The 16,546-nt window shown below is 37.7% G+C and overlaps 1 protein-coding gene across 13 annotated transcripts in view; it reads right to left on the reverse strand.

Annotated features, from left to right (window-relative positions):
* LOC102695071 (ERC protein 2) overlaps nt 1–16,546 on the reverse strand; it is a 314,021-nt gene that overhangs the window by 46,737 nt on the left and 250,738 nt on the right. Inside the window, exon 21 of one of the 13 annotated variants that reach the window (XM_069189517.1) lies at nt 12,752–12,817. The exons of the other annotated variants lie outside the window; for them this stretch is intronic. Within the exon in view, the coding sequence (XP_069045618.1) occupies nt 12,791–12,817 (27 nt within the window). The 3' untranslated portion in view covers nt 12,752–12,790. The remainder of the gene's footprint in view (nt 1–12,751; nt 12,818–16,546) is intronic. 13 annotated transcript variants of the gene reach the window in all.

Consider the following 16,546-nt stretch of genomic DNA (forward strand, 5'->3'; position numbering starts at 1 on the left):
AGGGAGTCATTTTCTCAGCAGACAGTATACACTGACTTTGATGTACTAAAGGGTGCCCTACAATATTGCAGTTGTGTAATATTCGCCCATTTTTTTAAAGTATCCAGCTCAGCCTTTTTAGCTCAAACATGTTTGATACGTATAGTGCACAAAAGACTTCCTTCGCTTGCACAATAAGTCAGTAGACTGTATCTGTGTCTCGGGGACAAGAGAACTTGGAGTGTACCACAGTATCACATTCTTTTTAACACCCATTTTAATATGGGTGTGATTGTGAAATAATTCATCCACAGGTGATTCCCCTCTTGTCCTCTTTGTCTGGTCAAAGAGCAGTACAATTCAGAGATTTCCTATATAATTGCAATGTGAAGAATGCTTTGCTGTGTGGTCTCTGTATTATTCCTTCCAATTCTTTTCAAGAGGAAGAAAACCTGAAGTGAGCAGTAATTGTAAGTGATCTTTTAGATCCCCTATGACTGAAATTGAATTCAGGTGCTCTGTAGTGCTTTCAGTCATTTTCCCATTAAAGTGTTATAATTCCATGTAAACAAATTACACAAATACTTTATCCATTAAAATTAAGTTTTTTTCATGGGTAACCTGATGCTCTCTGTGTTTACTTCATAGACATGGATGTTTATTTTGTTGTCATTTATATACATTGAGTGGAGACATGAGAAGAACCAGAAACGTCTTATTCTATCTTGGTTACTATTCATTTGAACTGGGTGACCTAATACGGATTGTGTGTTTGTTTTAAGTATGTTAGGCAAAGCATGCCGTCTGTACATTTTCTTGCAACCCTTAGTTTATTAAGACCAGGTTAACTATGCTGGGGCATGAGATCTTTGTCAAACCCAGGGAAGAAATGTACAAATGAATTTATCTTCAAAGTTCAGAATGTATGCCCATAACTATAAAAATATGACATGGAAGTGGGTTTAGTCCAGTACCCCAGCCAACTTCACTGAGGCTGAGACTTGATTAATCAGTCAGCAAATAATTAATTGTCCACCATGACGCCAAACGGAAACAAAGGCAAGTGTCATGGGTGAGCCTAGCCCATCCAGTTTAGATAGCACGTCTGCCCCCAATCCCAGTTACCAAATCCTAGCCTAGAGGAAAACTAGCGAGGAAGAGCTCTCCTCTTCCCCAGCATAGGGAAATTGCCCCTTTGCCTCCTCTCACCAGTTTAGATAAAAATACAGCATTGACTTTGAGGAACAGGTACTTTTGGAGGTCTCTGCATCAAAAGCAAAACACAGCACAGTGAAAAACCTGGACTTGGACTGTGATGGAGCATTTCGAATTAAGAACAAACCAGAAGGATCTTTTAGACCCCGCAAGGGGACAGTGGAGGGAGGGATTTAGACAGAAAAGAAGAGTGATGAAGTCGACAGGACTATCCAGGGATCTCTTTAGACAAGCCGAGAGATTTAGGATTTAAATCCTGGTTTAACCAATTGACCTAACTACTTCACCTAGGCGTATCTGAGCTTTTTGCAATTCTTTGTATTTTTGCAAAATGCTGCAAAAGCACATTCTGACAAAACGTGGCATCCCCCTAGCGCTTTCCAAGGCATACATACAATCCATATCACATAAACGAAGAATGAAATTCCTTCCAGTACATTACTTTTATGCTAGTGTATACAATATAGTGGTAACCAGAAGGGCACATTCTGGTATCAACATATCCAGTTTTATTAAGACCAGCTTTTCTGGGGGATCTGTTTGAACTTTACCAATTAAATAACGTCGGGCTGTGCTGTAACATAATATTAGCTGAATTTCACATGCAAGATGTAATCTTGACAAGCCATTTGGCATCATTTCTGAAATATTTTAAAGCCAGCATTCTTACAGGGGAATGAATCAGTATGATAAAAATGCCCACAATGGGAGCCTAATCCATCCATATGAGAAGCTGTCGGTTGAGTGTCCACTTATACTGTAAGATTAAACCACCTACATAATCGGTTATTAGAAGACAGGATGATCCTTGTAGTTAAAATACTGCTCTCAGATTTCTACTTATAAAAAATAAAATACTTACATCTCGACAAGCAGGGAAAAAAATATTCTAGCTTGTTGATGATAGGACATCATCATCAAAGTGGTCACCTGAGTCAATAAGTGAACATCATCAGGCCAGATCACTCTGAAATCACGCTTTGATTTCAGGCAACAGCACTGTGCAATACAAAAATATGGCAGGCAGTATTAATCCACACGATTAAAACGAGTGTGAAACTCCAGTAGATGGAGAAGGGTGGCTTTTTCGCAGTTATCTGGATATGTTTAGCTTATTCCTTCCCCATCCTCAACTCTTCTAAGATTTTTAAAAGCTGAAATCCCCACCAAAGGAACATAGGTATATGATGCTATATAATTTGATACAACGCAAAAGAACCCTTAAGCTTCTTTCATGGTCAGATTACAGTGTGCTACAAAATGTTATTGCATCACAGTGAACATTTGACTCCAGCTCACTTTAATTGCTAATTCCAGGTTTCTTTTTATCCTACCAACAGATGTGGTGCAAATATCCTCTCCCATCATGGCAAACAGAACAGCAAAATAATAACAACACAACAGGAGCAGCTTCTTAAGATGAATCACTGTTTCCCCACATTACAAACCCTTTAAAATGCTATTGTGAAATTATAAGCTTTAAAGTCATCAGTTTTTCAGACATTTAATTTGGGCAGTCAAAGAAATTACATTGTAAATTACTCATGCTGTGACGTTCGCCAGCAATGTTTAAGCCTTAACTTTTTTCATCCCAGAAAAAAACTTCCATTCAGGAAAACTGAAGTCATGTTTCAACACCATTGGCTGTCTGCTGCACTTCTGTAGTGATGAAGGCGGCCAATGCAAAGGGAAGCGGGTTTCTAATCTACGGACTTTGTACAAAATAATGTTTTTAAAAGTGAGTAGATAAATAATACATTATTTGACAAATTTGAAAACCATGTTATTATATTTCCTGTCTAAAGCAGCCTATGCCTACGGAACCGCTAAATTAATGTTCAGGTGTGAACAAGCACGATTTTTTTAGCTTGCTAGTGTTATTCTTCTCTTTCACATTTCTTTTATATATCGGAATCAAGCTCACCATATAACTATTTAACTTTCCTGAATAACATGTTTTTTAATAGTTCCGGCATCTGTTTACATCCTGTTATGCCAGTTATTTCAGTCAGAAAAAAACAAAGTTCTTGTGAGCACAAAGTATTTATTGCATAATTGGTTGCGCTGCCAGACGGGCCTTTAGGGCCTGTCTTGCAAGGTACCATACGCTTGCCCTGGGCAACACTCCTGGCAGTCTCTGGGTATGGGGGCAGTATACCGTACTGCCACTCTCAGGCTGACAGAGTCAGAAGAGCAAGTGGAGTCTAGGGAGGAGATGTCAGATGTAAAACACTCAGCACTATAGTTTACTAGTGTTGGCTTTAATTATCCTTCTTTGCCATGCATTAGGAGGCGTTAAATCATTAATCAGTAACCGAGTGTCATTTCTTTATCTCAGGTGTATTGGGAAAGGGGAGTTAATTGGCAGGGAGTGTTGTAAAACCAGGAAATGAGCTTCCTGCCTGAACCATAGCTTTGCTGAATTGTCACAAAGGATATCCAAAAAATGTAACCTCACATTTAAGACTGTCAACATAGCTTCTGGGAAACCACTCAACGATGGCCTATTCAGATCTAGTTGAAACATGCACTGTTGTACAAAACACAACGCGAACGGAATCCAGGGTTACCGTTACCGAAAACACACCGTTTCTCATTTTAAAGTTAAAGATGTGAAAAGGGGGAACCACGTCCAGCCTTTTCAATGCCCCAGGGTTATGGTATAATCCTGTCATTTTCTGCACTGGTGACGTGCCGTACACTAGCTCAGCTTAGACCTCTCTGCTGAAGACTGATCTAAATAGGCCATGAAGATCTACAGTACACTGAATTTCAGTTTCTATGAGATGTACTGTACGAGGGGGATGAAAAGGTAATGCTACGAATAATTCTAAATTACAACCTTCCCAAAGTATAGAACAGACTGCACAAGAAAGGGTCTATTTGGCAGCAGCTAGGTAAGATGAACCAAGTTATTTGGAGGACTAATCCGCTGCTGAATGCAGTCTTACAAGTGTGGCTTTTTGAAAGGACAGATAAAAGACGGGTGCAGAGAACCCTTCAACCACACTTCAAATATAAAAGACGCTCGTAACTCATCGGGGAGGGGGGAGGCTGGGGGGGGGTCGTGGACTGAAAGTAAAGTAGACAGAAAAAGAAAAGAATATTCCGAGCAATCCCCGGGTAAAGACTTTTTTCCCGAAAATGTTTATTTTAAGCACACTCTTACCCACTATCACCAATGTGCTTGAGGAACATGAATGGACGCATTTAAAAAAAAAGCAAAATTCCATCGCTCAACGTTTGAACTAATAAATGATCTAATAATAAATAAACAAATTCGCATAGAAGATGAATGGTTTAGATTTCTTATATATGCAAGGCGTGTGTAAGGCTTACTTGCGAACCTATAACTATCCAAGAGTTAAAGAGTTAAAAACTGAGGAAGCAAATTGAAGAAAATATCTTCTGACAGGATCAACGTGTAAACAATGTGTAAACGTAAGAAAGTTCTTCTAAAGGTTCCAGATTTGGTATAATCATTGATTAAGAGTAAGCATTTAGGTTATTGTGGATTTGCTACATCAAAGTGTAGCTCTTCGCTCAGATCGAGAATACAGATGAAGGCTGGCAATGATAAGATACTACTAATTAAGGCAATGACATCTTACATTGTCGTCACACAAAGCTCTCTCTTAAAAATTGAAACCAATCAGATGCTCTAAAATACAATGGTCTCTGATCTTAAATTTGGCAAATACATCAGCTATGTTGTAAATTTTTGCTGTTCAAAATATTTAGACAGACTAAATCCATTTAGATGCAGTATTGGTTATTCCATGAGATAGCATTCTTTAATTTGTTTTCTTTACCTTGTAAGTGATTGTAATTTTAGAGAGCACTTCGCTTATTGGCTGTTGTAACTTTGTAATGCTTGTGCTGTTTGCTGGGGCCACAGAACTGTCTGGGGAAAACAATGTTTCCTTTGTCTTTAATTATTTTTTTTCTTACTTTTCAGTTTTTTAACTAGTTTTTTTCTAGACATCAAAATGCAAAAGACATTTTCTACAGAGTAACACCCTTTTAATGAATTTTGTGCCAGACCACTAAACACAAATAAAGTAAAAATGTATGAATAATATAGGGCGATGGTATTATCATGCAATAAACATGATTAATTTCTGCAAATGTGTTTTTCTGTTCACTATATTAATACCAATTAAAAATAATTAGCTCTTTTTACAGAAAAGCCACTGGAATAGGACTTTGAGGACAACATATTAGGTTAAAGAAGTGCCATACAGCTGTCAGTGGTAACTCATGGACATTTATCCCCTAAAGGTCTGAAAATATAATACATCCAGCACTATTGAAAGTCAGCAATGACCCCATTTGAAAAAAGAACTAGATTAAACTGCACACTTTTTCTACAATTGTAGACAATTTTTTCTGTTTTGACAATTAAGATGACAGATATCTAAGGCAGATGTAAAATGATACTCCTGACACAAATACCTTTCAAAGGCTGTAAATGCACATTCTGAATACAGAGGCTGAAAGAACCAGTTTTTATATGTGAAGTGTGAGGGATTATTTTCCCAACACAGGACCCAGAGAATGACTGTGATTATATTATGAATTGGACAACAAGCACTGTGGTTTGTATTTCTGATTCCAAACTGCTTACGTGCCTGGATTGTGTTACAGGCAGCACACGCAGTGCTATCTGAAGCACAGCGTGGTGGGAGAAGTACCCTTGAGAAGGATGGGAAGGCAATGTCTTTGCAGTGATATTATCCAGAGTTCCCAGATTTATATTTTTCCCCTTATGTCAGAAATCACAATTTTTCTCACTACGGAACACCTCTGCCCTAAGACATTTTGACACCTACTGTAAGTAAAACCCCCAAATGGAAAATGCTGTATGTAGGGCCTGCTATAAATAAAACAAATCAGAAAAATCAAAACAGAAATGACTCAGTCACCCGTCATGATTTGGAAGAGACGGCACTCTCATACAGCTGGCAAGGTAAAAAACCAGTCAGCCCTATCCAAAACATTAGGCCCTGCTCTGTCTTCGTTGAGTGTCAACACTGCGTGGATGTCTGATTAATGGATGAAGACTGCCTATTAGCCTCAGGGTAGGTTCTGTGGTTTGTGACATTAAAGACCTACAGGTGTAGCAATTCCAAAAGGCCTGTTTAACAGGAAACCCAGAAGTGGCCAATAATAAAAGCTATACCCCTTGGGGCAAGCAGTATGCCTGGCCACTTGCTTGAAAGGCTGGTGACTGACAGCACTGACACCTCACCAAGGAGCAGGGATGGGGGACAGCCAGAGGCTCTCCACAATACAACCCAAAAAGGAGGCTCAAATAGCAGCATATTAGCCATGATAATGGCGATGCTGTGAAAATCAGCAATAACATCAGTACTTTATTTAAGCGGATCAGTCAGTTGAGAACATTCTGCTTTGCAATGACGACTTGGTGAAGAACGCCATGCTGTTTCTGTGCAGAAAATTAAGCTTTGAAAGGAAGACGAGAACAAGCAGTAGAAAACAAATAAAGGAGGATACAGGAGGCGACAGAACGCATGAGCATTAGAAAGCACACGTGTCAGAGGGGAACAATCATTTTCATGCAGCAAATTAAAAAGACCTCTGCCCAAGATCAGAGGGCAGTTGTTCTAGTTGTTCTTGGGAGGTTCAGTTTGATAGAAGTGCTACGTTTAAAACTGCAGGATGGTTCAGAACACTGTAACACGTTATGAAGAAATGAAGGGGTTTTCCTGACTGAAGATCTGTAAATGTATGTATGAGTAATGAAGCCTTCAATCAGAGAATGAAGGTCACACTGGCAAGTGGGATAGGGAGCACCACTGATAAATCTTATGGCAGATATAAGACATCTTTTTACAGGTCACTCTGTAAAGCACATCACCATTGCTCAAGATGGGCAGTACCCAAATTTGAACCCATGTACGCCTAGAGGTGTATGCAAAACAAGATGTGTCGTGATAAAGGAAGTCATGTCTAGACCTGACTTAGCTGGTAATGTATCAATATGAGTTTTGGAAGTTAAAAGGAAGATTGCTTGTGTTCCACTTAAAAAAAAAAAAGAAAACACAAGTGACAAGACAGACCACTATGGGGGTGTCAGCACCTGTTGTGTTGAGGTCTTGCATCTTGTTTTGCTCCTCTGATAGTTCAAACTTGTCAGTGTCCATTATTTTTTTTTAAAATTAATCCCATACACAGGTTAGCATGAATTTGTGGAGCATCTGTCAATGCTTCGAACGTCAGAGACCTCATTCCACACCAGGTGCGAAAACCACTGTGGGAAATGCCTTATAGTTTTTAGCAGCACATGGTACAGCTAAGCACTTATTTAATCCCACTTTTTTACTATCAGCACAATTCTTTTAATACCTTACTTGTACCAACAGGAGTTTAGAAGACTACAGATGCACAAATATGGATCTAGGTTAAGTAGTGACTGCAGTAAAATGAACAAAAGAAAAACTGGTGCAGTGAAAATGATAAAAAAAATGTTTTTATGTTGTTATTTATGTTTATACTTTGAGGAACTCCACTCCTAAGCACTTTGAACTAATAAATCATCTAAAATAAATCAAACTAATTAGCACAGTTTATATTTCATATACTGTACATGCACACTTCATGGTTTTTCAATGACAGATTTCTCTCCAAGAAGAAAAACAAATAATTGATTTGAACAGTTTACTTTTTGCTTATCTTGAAGACTTTAAGAAACCCAAAGGATCGAGTTCAGTTTTTTTTAATCATGAAATAAAATTTGTATCTGTGAAGTTCTAGTCATAACTAAGTAAATTCCAATTGAACAAATTGTATAAATTTAGTTAGTATTCACAGGAGAAATAATCCTTTTGTTACGAGAACTCTGGAAGCACTCATCGTCTCATAACCATTCTGCATAAAGAGAAAGTTATTTTTTCCCTGTAATGTAAGCACACAAGGACAAAGATAAAGCCTTAAACAAACACAGACTTGACACAGAAAATAAACACTACTGTCATTGTTTTCAGAGCTTTTTTAAAATGCTGTAGTTAGATAAGCGCTACATTACAGGCAGTGGTGACTGCTTTTAAATATGAAATGTTAGCACAGTATAAGAACTTAATCACATTATGTTTTACCACAACCCCCGCTTCTTCATCCAAATTCTGCATTAATATTTTTGTAATAAATTAAGAGCAAAAGAAGAAAATACAAACAACTGTAGCACTGGAAAATGTCAGAAAATGACAGAGAAATCCCCAAATCTTTTTTTAACAGCAATCAGCACAAAGTGTGCAAGCTGACAGGCAATCAGACACGTAATGTTTTTGGAAAGCCACAATTCAGTTTCTGTTTGCTGCTGCTGCTGCATTACCAAGTCCTGACTCCTTCATTCCTGATCACACCCATTGATACCACAACCCCGATGTGCAGTTTTACACATCGGCAGTACATCAAAAATGCCTGCAGTCGACTTAAAGAAAGATGCAGAGATCTCTGCTACACACTATCCTGCATGGGGGCAGGCGATATGACACTTTTCTTGGTCTTTATTGATACAGGGCAGATGAAAGGAAAGCGAATTCTCTCTTTTAACATTTTTCTGGCTCTGAAAATCTTGTTTCATCAACAACAATCCAAAAATGTCAAAAAAAACGTTTCGGTGCTTGGCTGATTGATGAATAAATTAACAAGGCCAAAGCTTATTCTAGTATAGGACGCTGCACCAAGAACAATAATAAACTGAACCACACCAAGAACAATATACCTGGGTTTGAATATAAACTTCACCTTGTCTGTGTGGCCTGTCTGAAAACTTTTATTTACAATGTGAGCCAAGGAGCCTTGCCTTTACTGCCTATCTGAGGCAAAAACTTGTCTGCAATATGCTCTAGTTTTCTAGATGTGTGCATTGTTTTAGAGGGTGACGAATTTTCCTTAGAAAAGAACAGTTGCTATTGCATACAGGCCTGCACCTTCCTGGTTTCAGCCTGCTAACTGTTCCTCTGGCTGTGATCACCTGGGCTTTCTAACTAAACATTACGAGGAACAAAGGAAGAAAATTGCAGCTTGTAGGACATCTATTTAAGGCCGGCGTCAATAAGACTTTAACAGGAGACTTTAAACTTTTTATGTGTCTCCCATTTTAAAGTGACAGCATCACCACTTCAACTCGTCTAATGCCTCAAAAAAGAGATAACAAGACATTATTATGTATGTAAGCTGCAATAAGTCTGCAAAGCCTCTAAGTAGCATTTAGATTGACAGACAAAATGAAGGATAACTGAAGGGCTGACCATTCTGAACGCTAGTTCAAAGATAGTTGCGGGCAGGACAAAATGTTAAGACAGCCATGCCTGCTTCAGAGTTTTTTTCAGTACTGGCCGGTTTTCTATTACAAAGGTTATAAAAATTAACACGAGGCACGTACTGTATGTTTACAGTTGCTGAGTGCTGTCATCATCAGAATGCACGTGACGGGAGCAGGAGAGATGCAACGGACTAAAAATTTTGAACTGAGAAGGTCTGAGAAGCTCTGAGCTCCCGAAAATGTTTTAGAAGTTTCCAGAATGCCTCTCGGGGCAGGCTTGGCGTGACACTGACTATATGCTAAACTGTGGATGGAGAAACTGGGGATGAGGGGGAAGGGGTGTATACTGTACAACCCCTCTCGCCACTATATACCCATTTGATAATAAACATCCTTATCGTAATTATAATTCCTTACACTTATATAGCGCTTTTCTGGATGCTCCACTCAAGGCTCTTTACAAGTAATGGGGATCCCCTCACACCAGCTCTCAGTGGGGAGGAGAGCAGAGTGATGAAGCCGGTTCAGAGAGGGGGGTTATTAGGAGGCCATGACTGGTACATTTTTCCTTATGGAGATAAAGTCTGAACGTCTTGGAAGCGACAGTCACACATTTCCCTCATAAAACACCCTCCTTTGTGGCATTAACAGCGAAATCAGTTTGTCTGAACAGAGCAGGTCTTCATTGGTGTTATTGTGCATGGCTCACTTCTTCTCCTATGAGCTGTCTCAACTACTTATAAACGTATGTGTACGATACTAAAAGGAAATTACTGGTCTGTTTTTTTTCTTTCAAAAGCATTATATATGAAGGCTACAATATCCACCAAGAGTCTTCAAAGAGCTTCCACAAATAATTCTGTTCAAGCATAGGGGACTCTTATATGTTATACACACAAATATTTTCACGGTAGGATGAACGCATAATGTTTCCAAAAGGGTTTTACCCCTGAATAACATTCTTATTTCATTAGACAGAGTTCCTGAAGCCAGAGAGGTAAACAAAAGTTGGTAATCAACACCCAGAGACATAGGAAAGGAATTCAACAATCAGATGAGAACCCCTGTGTTTGTACAGCACGCAGATTAAACCCTGTTTTCGAAACCACACTCTGCACGAAATCTCCAATTTCACAGAACATACCAATTACTCCGCAAGCAAAAAACATCAAACTGTCAAAACAGAACTCGATTAAACTCTCACATGGAGCACCAAATCCTCAGTCTATCAAGTTTTGTCATCTATGTTTTTTCATATTAAGGGCGATTTACTAAAAGACAGGAAGCTGAGATTAGGCAGTCTTATTGCACCTAAGTAATAACACACCATTTTATGTCTTCCATGTGTTCGCTCAGTAAAATGGATAATGAATTTAGCCACTTTCACATATAATATATACAAAATAATACCACTGGATAGATGTTTCAACAGATAAAGAAATTGCTACACATCGGCATGTTCAGTTAAATGCTGTGAGATTATCATATTATAAAGCCAATGGAGCAAAATGGGATAGAAGCCACTTTGAGGAACCAGTTAGGGTTCAGTTTTCCATGAACCCATATAACATTCATGACTGATTTTTGAGATGGTGCATGTAGATTTTTTTTAGCAGTAATCGTCTTGTAAATTACATGAACACACAAAAAATGATGAGAAGTTGCTGCTAGCAAGAAAAAAAAACTGCTCGAAACAAAATAACCAAATGAGATCTTTGTCAATTTTACTCTGGTGAATATTACATCTTTTTAAATTAGGAAGTCAAGATGGCACGTGGAAGAAAAACTTAAGAGACATCTTAAGAGACAAAAAGGAAAACTGGCCATACAGTATACTGTGATAAGGTGATTTTTCCATATGATCTCATTATGCTGCAGTAAATTGGCAGAAGAGACTTTCATTACTGAAACTCTCTACACTGGTGTTCCTCAATTTATTGTTGCAATAATAATATAAATAAAATGCAAAATAACAGACTGCAAAAATAACTTTGTTCAGTGCTTACGAAATAATTATGCTTTGCAAGGAGTTTTAAGTGTAAGAGGTGCATAAGGAAATTAATTTTTATTACTAGTGTTTTTGATTTTATGCTGTGCTCAAAAGGTTTATGACTAAGCAGATGTGTATTATAATTAACTATTCCCACCCACCAAAACTTAAGTGAAAAAGGTTTTAGTTTTCTGAATAAAAACAAAGCATGGGAATGCAATTACTTTGCAGTATCTTTCGTAACACATGCAGCAGCAAAAATAACATACTGGGATAAGCCTTGAGCTTTTGAATATTTTAACATCAACTACAGTACCATTAGTCATCCCCAATAATGTAGAATGTAAAAGGGCCTATATAAACCTGCCAATACACTGTTAATCTAACATGCTTCAGCGGTTCTCCTGAAAGTTGCTGGATAGCAATTAAAGAAAAATCAAAAGGCATGTGCCTGTCACTTTAGGGCCAAAATACACTTGTTTTCCCATGAGGATCGAATTTGTCACATGATGTAACGTTCAGTTGTTCACCAAACATTAGAGAAGCATGTGGATATCGGCTTGTTTTCTTTAATGAACAGGTATATTTTTCTAAACAGCTGTATAATTAGATTGGTTGTGTCTGTCAGCATTAGAGGTCACAAGGCCACTTCGTATGATGTATTTGGTACTTTCAGGAAGAGCTAGCAAGTTTCACCTCAAGGCACATGTTTATCTTCGATGAACTGTTTACAATTGACCTGCAGAACAACTTTGTGTGGAAAACACCTATATCAGATTAAATCTTTTGGGACTCTGATCAGTAAGTGAAAGTAATATTATATTGGAGGTCTTTATTATGTGATCCTTTAAGGTTCTAAAATGGAACGTATCCTCTGTATGGTCACTTAGCAAATATCTACAACACAAATGGGAGCATGCAGACATGTCAATAACTCAACAAGACATTCCGCAAAACACACATTTGTACAAACTTGCAGGAGAAACACATGCGACCAAAACAACAAACCATACATTCATTATTATTGCAGCTCATTTCCACAGGCATGAGAACATCAGGTTATAACCCAAAGCGAACTCAGGTTCAACGCATTTCAGAGAAGGCTGGTCTTTTGCAGTAACATTTTAATCACCCTTGCTGGTTTACACAAATTAATCCCAAGTGGATAATGCTAGCCTACCTGAGTTTCTGATGCACGAGTGGAAATATAGCTTCATTAAAAATAATCAGTCACAGACATTAGGAGAAAAAAAAGAGAAGTAAATGGAAGCTCTCACCCCTCAGAACAAAACTGGAGCTTTGGTTCATGGAGACAGTTATGCCCATATCCCCTCCTCATCATCCTATTGGTTGAAATGTTATAAGCCAGATAATGTCAGCATTAAGATAAAAGAAAGAGAGTGAGTTAATTAGCAGGACATCAGAGGTACTGTTTGATTCAAATGTGAGCTGGGAAGAAATCAAGGTTAGTAGTGTAAAGCACCCGATCCATGAAATCCATAGTATACATGCACATTCACCTACAATTGTCCACTCAGGAAGAGACAAACAAACGCACTGTTCTCAGGCACCTTACCACTTTTTCCACTCCAGCTTTTAGATCCAAGTGCAAGGCTGTTAAACAGTATTAGAAACCGATGAAATTTTTATGTGTTAACATTTACAAGTATTAAGTTGGTTGCCAGAAACAACAAGCATTATATTTGAAAAAAGCCTCTTAATTACCTTCTGCTCAGGCAAAGGTGGCCATTGGAGACCAACAAGGAACAGTAACACCTTCAGCTCTCAGCCTTTCACCTATCAACTGTGACATCACTCCAGACATGGAAGGAAACTTTCCTGTCTCAGAAAAGTACTCTGTTCAACACCCAAATTTCCCCTTCGCAAAAACCAGTAATGTAGTATCCTGCTTCTTGTTAGTACATTATTGTGGAAAAGACACTACTGCACTATTTAAGTCATATTTCTTAAATTAATTTGACTAACAAAAGCTTCTCAAGTTGACTACAGAAAAAGAATGTACTGAAAAACATACTTGTTCTAATTAGCAGAAAGTGAAATTTAAATATTTTGTGTATGAAAACATGCCTTTTTTTGTCTAAATGCCAAATATTTATAAAACAAATAGAGAATAATGACACCCCTCAACACAGGTTTTACAAATGTAGCAAAGTGAACAGTGTATATATAGGACTTGCATCTGTTCAAAGATACTGTACCGTAGATTCTGTGGCTCTCAGCTTGATATATATACTGTAAGTACGTTTAAAGATCGGGCATGTTTAAGATTTTTTTTGTGTATTTATTTTTTCTAGCGAATTCCAGAGAGTAATCACTGTACCTTACAGTTACTAACTGGTATAGAAAAGGTAATGTCAGGAAGCTAGCAAAACTATGGTGTTTTCTTTTAGTTGCAGATAAAGTAAATAAAGAAAAAAAAGATCATCTAATTAGAAAGGACAAAAATTTTCATCCTTGCATATACACTGGCAGTATGGTTACCTTACCCTGCACTTACTAGGTATAAAAAAATGCAGGTTTCATCTGCTATTAAAAACCAGATGTTAGGATGAATAACTTGCATGCTGTCGAACAGAGTGAATAAATTTGACAAGGAACATAAACATGGCCAAGATATACCTTAGTGTAAGCCTGGCTAAATACCAAATGCTACTTCTTATAAATGTGAAGAAGACAAGACAAGGGAAAAAAGAACAAAAAAACAAAGTACAGTAATTCTAACTCTGATAAACATTTTATAGCTGCTTTCTATTTAATTTTAAAGTCCACAGACCAGGGTCCTAAAAGGTATCTCACTTTGTCTACTACAATTTCAACCTAAACTGTGTAAGGAGACGCTTTTTGGAGGCATAATGCTTCTAAAAACAACAATTTTACAGCTGATGTATCATAACAGAGGTAGTACACACACTCAAAAGTTTACTTGAAAGAGTTGAAGTGACTATTCCAATGGATGCTGAAGAACGTAGACAAAGAAAAATGCCAGCGCATTTACTGGCACAATTCATACTGTGAAAAGCCTATGGAGTGCAGAACTGCTTGTCACCCAGGTCATCTCAAGAACATTGTTTACCCAACTGCTCCATATACTGTAACTCATGGTCAATACTACTTAGAAAAGCATTCAGGAAGCAAACATTTTTCGTGGCTTCTTTGGATCCACCGCAGTGAGTGAAAAATACTGATGTAAGCAAATATATATATATATATCATTTTACAAAGAAAAAAAAGTTTCCAGCTTCATTGAAAGTAAACATCAAAGGGATTTAAAGAATCATCAGGACAGACAAAGGTGAGACACATTCGCACATTTAAGATCTCGCAACACATTGTCAAAGTAAAAATGGGAGCCTCTGAGAATCAGACATAACCCTGTCAACATCTCTCCTGGCAGCATCATTACTGTGAACCCCATGCTCAAAGGTAGAGAGAGGATAATCAAGAGACACTCAGCTCCAGCAAACAAATATTTTGGCTGCCTTGCTGTCTGTACTTTGTTGAGGTGGAATGGAAGCACTTTCACTGTCAAATAGTGTGCAGCTCATCCATTCAGTTAATCCTCCTGCCATTTTGCATACAGTACATGCATAACTCCTCTCCCGAACACAAGGGTCTTCAGGGTCAGTTTCTTCACCGTACAGACCACCTCTAAAAGCAAGCTTTAAAACTGTAGCCAGCAGCTTTTTATTTCTACAAGTAAAGACGCAAAGCTTGTTCCCAGTTTCTGTTTTTCCTCTAGTAAAGAATTCCTTAGGTTGAAGTCAAAGCCATGACAGTCCAGATACCTTCACATCTTTATTAACATTGAGACATACAATAAAGATCATCATCCTTGTGGTCGAGTGTGACATGTTACCACGCATGTAAAACATTTTCACCTAAATATGAAATCTGTTGGGATAAAGTAATATATACATTCAGCCTGTATGTTTCATGGTCTTAGGTGAGCATTCGAGACACCCATCTGATATTTTTCCTCCACTGCACAGTGTAACAGAAAAAAAAATGCAGTTAGTAATCTCACTTCATGCAACAGAAATTGATCTCAAGAAAGAAAGCTATGGATATAATCAACTGAAGTGTCTTTACTTATTGAAACACATCTAATTCTATAGATGTTATAGAAGCTGAATGTCCTAGGAATGAAAAACACGCATTTGAGAATGTACATTCTCTTTGCACAGCCTGCTTTTAGGAAACCAGACCGTGTCTGTCTTTAAATGTTCAGGTCACTCAGGTCTTCTTTACTCCTGTCAGTAAGTGTTGTTAGAACACGGTTCAAAATCAGCTCCTATTCATTTCTAGTAATCAGAACAACAATGTGATAACATTTTGGATTAGAAATCTTTCAAAATATGACAGATCCCATTTCAGGAGAGAAATGCACTCCAGAAACACAATTGTCTGGCATTTTAAGCATTTTAGTAAGATGTGAAGATAATAAATACTTCAGAATACTTACAACTGAATATTTGGGGAAGAAAATAAATGAAAAGCACAGAAAATGTTTGCTATGAAATTTAGTATCTGAGGCAGAAATGTGTGACAAAGAATTCACCACCTCAGTCTTACAGTAAGTAATGTCCAGTTACAGATCGGGTGACTCTTTGACTAGTTGACTGACTAGTGGATTGATTTTATTTGGTAAAATTTGACGTTAAGTTTACAGTGAAATAAAAGCACTGAATTTAAAATTCTATTAAAGCTTCAGATTAGCAGCAATATCAATACACAAAATCCATAACTGATAAAACAAAGGTAGTTAAATGTAATACCTGGGATAACCCAAATATTAACTGCATAGACATACAGTACAGTACTAAAGTTGTATTACATTAAGTTGTGTTGAAAGAGAGACAAAATAAGTGTACAGTATACAGTGCAGTACTTAAACAGGCTAAGTGGACATCTTTACCCATGGCTTTCTACTGAAGCACCAAACTAACCAGGAATCTGAAGACATGCTCGGTTAACAAAAAGTGAAGTCTAAACAAATGCAGCTGTAATGCTGTCAGTGTGCCTACTCTTGAGTTATGATTACGTCATTGCTG

Source organism: Lepisosteus oculatus, chromosome 4 (assembly GCF_040954835.1).
Source record: "Lepisosteus oculatus isolate fLepOcu1 chromosome 4, fLepOcu1.hap2, whole genome shotgun sequence".
NCBI lineage: Eukaryota > Metazoa > Chordata > Actinopteri > Semionotiformes > Lepisosteidae > Lepisosteus > Lepisosteus oculatus.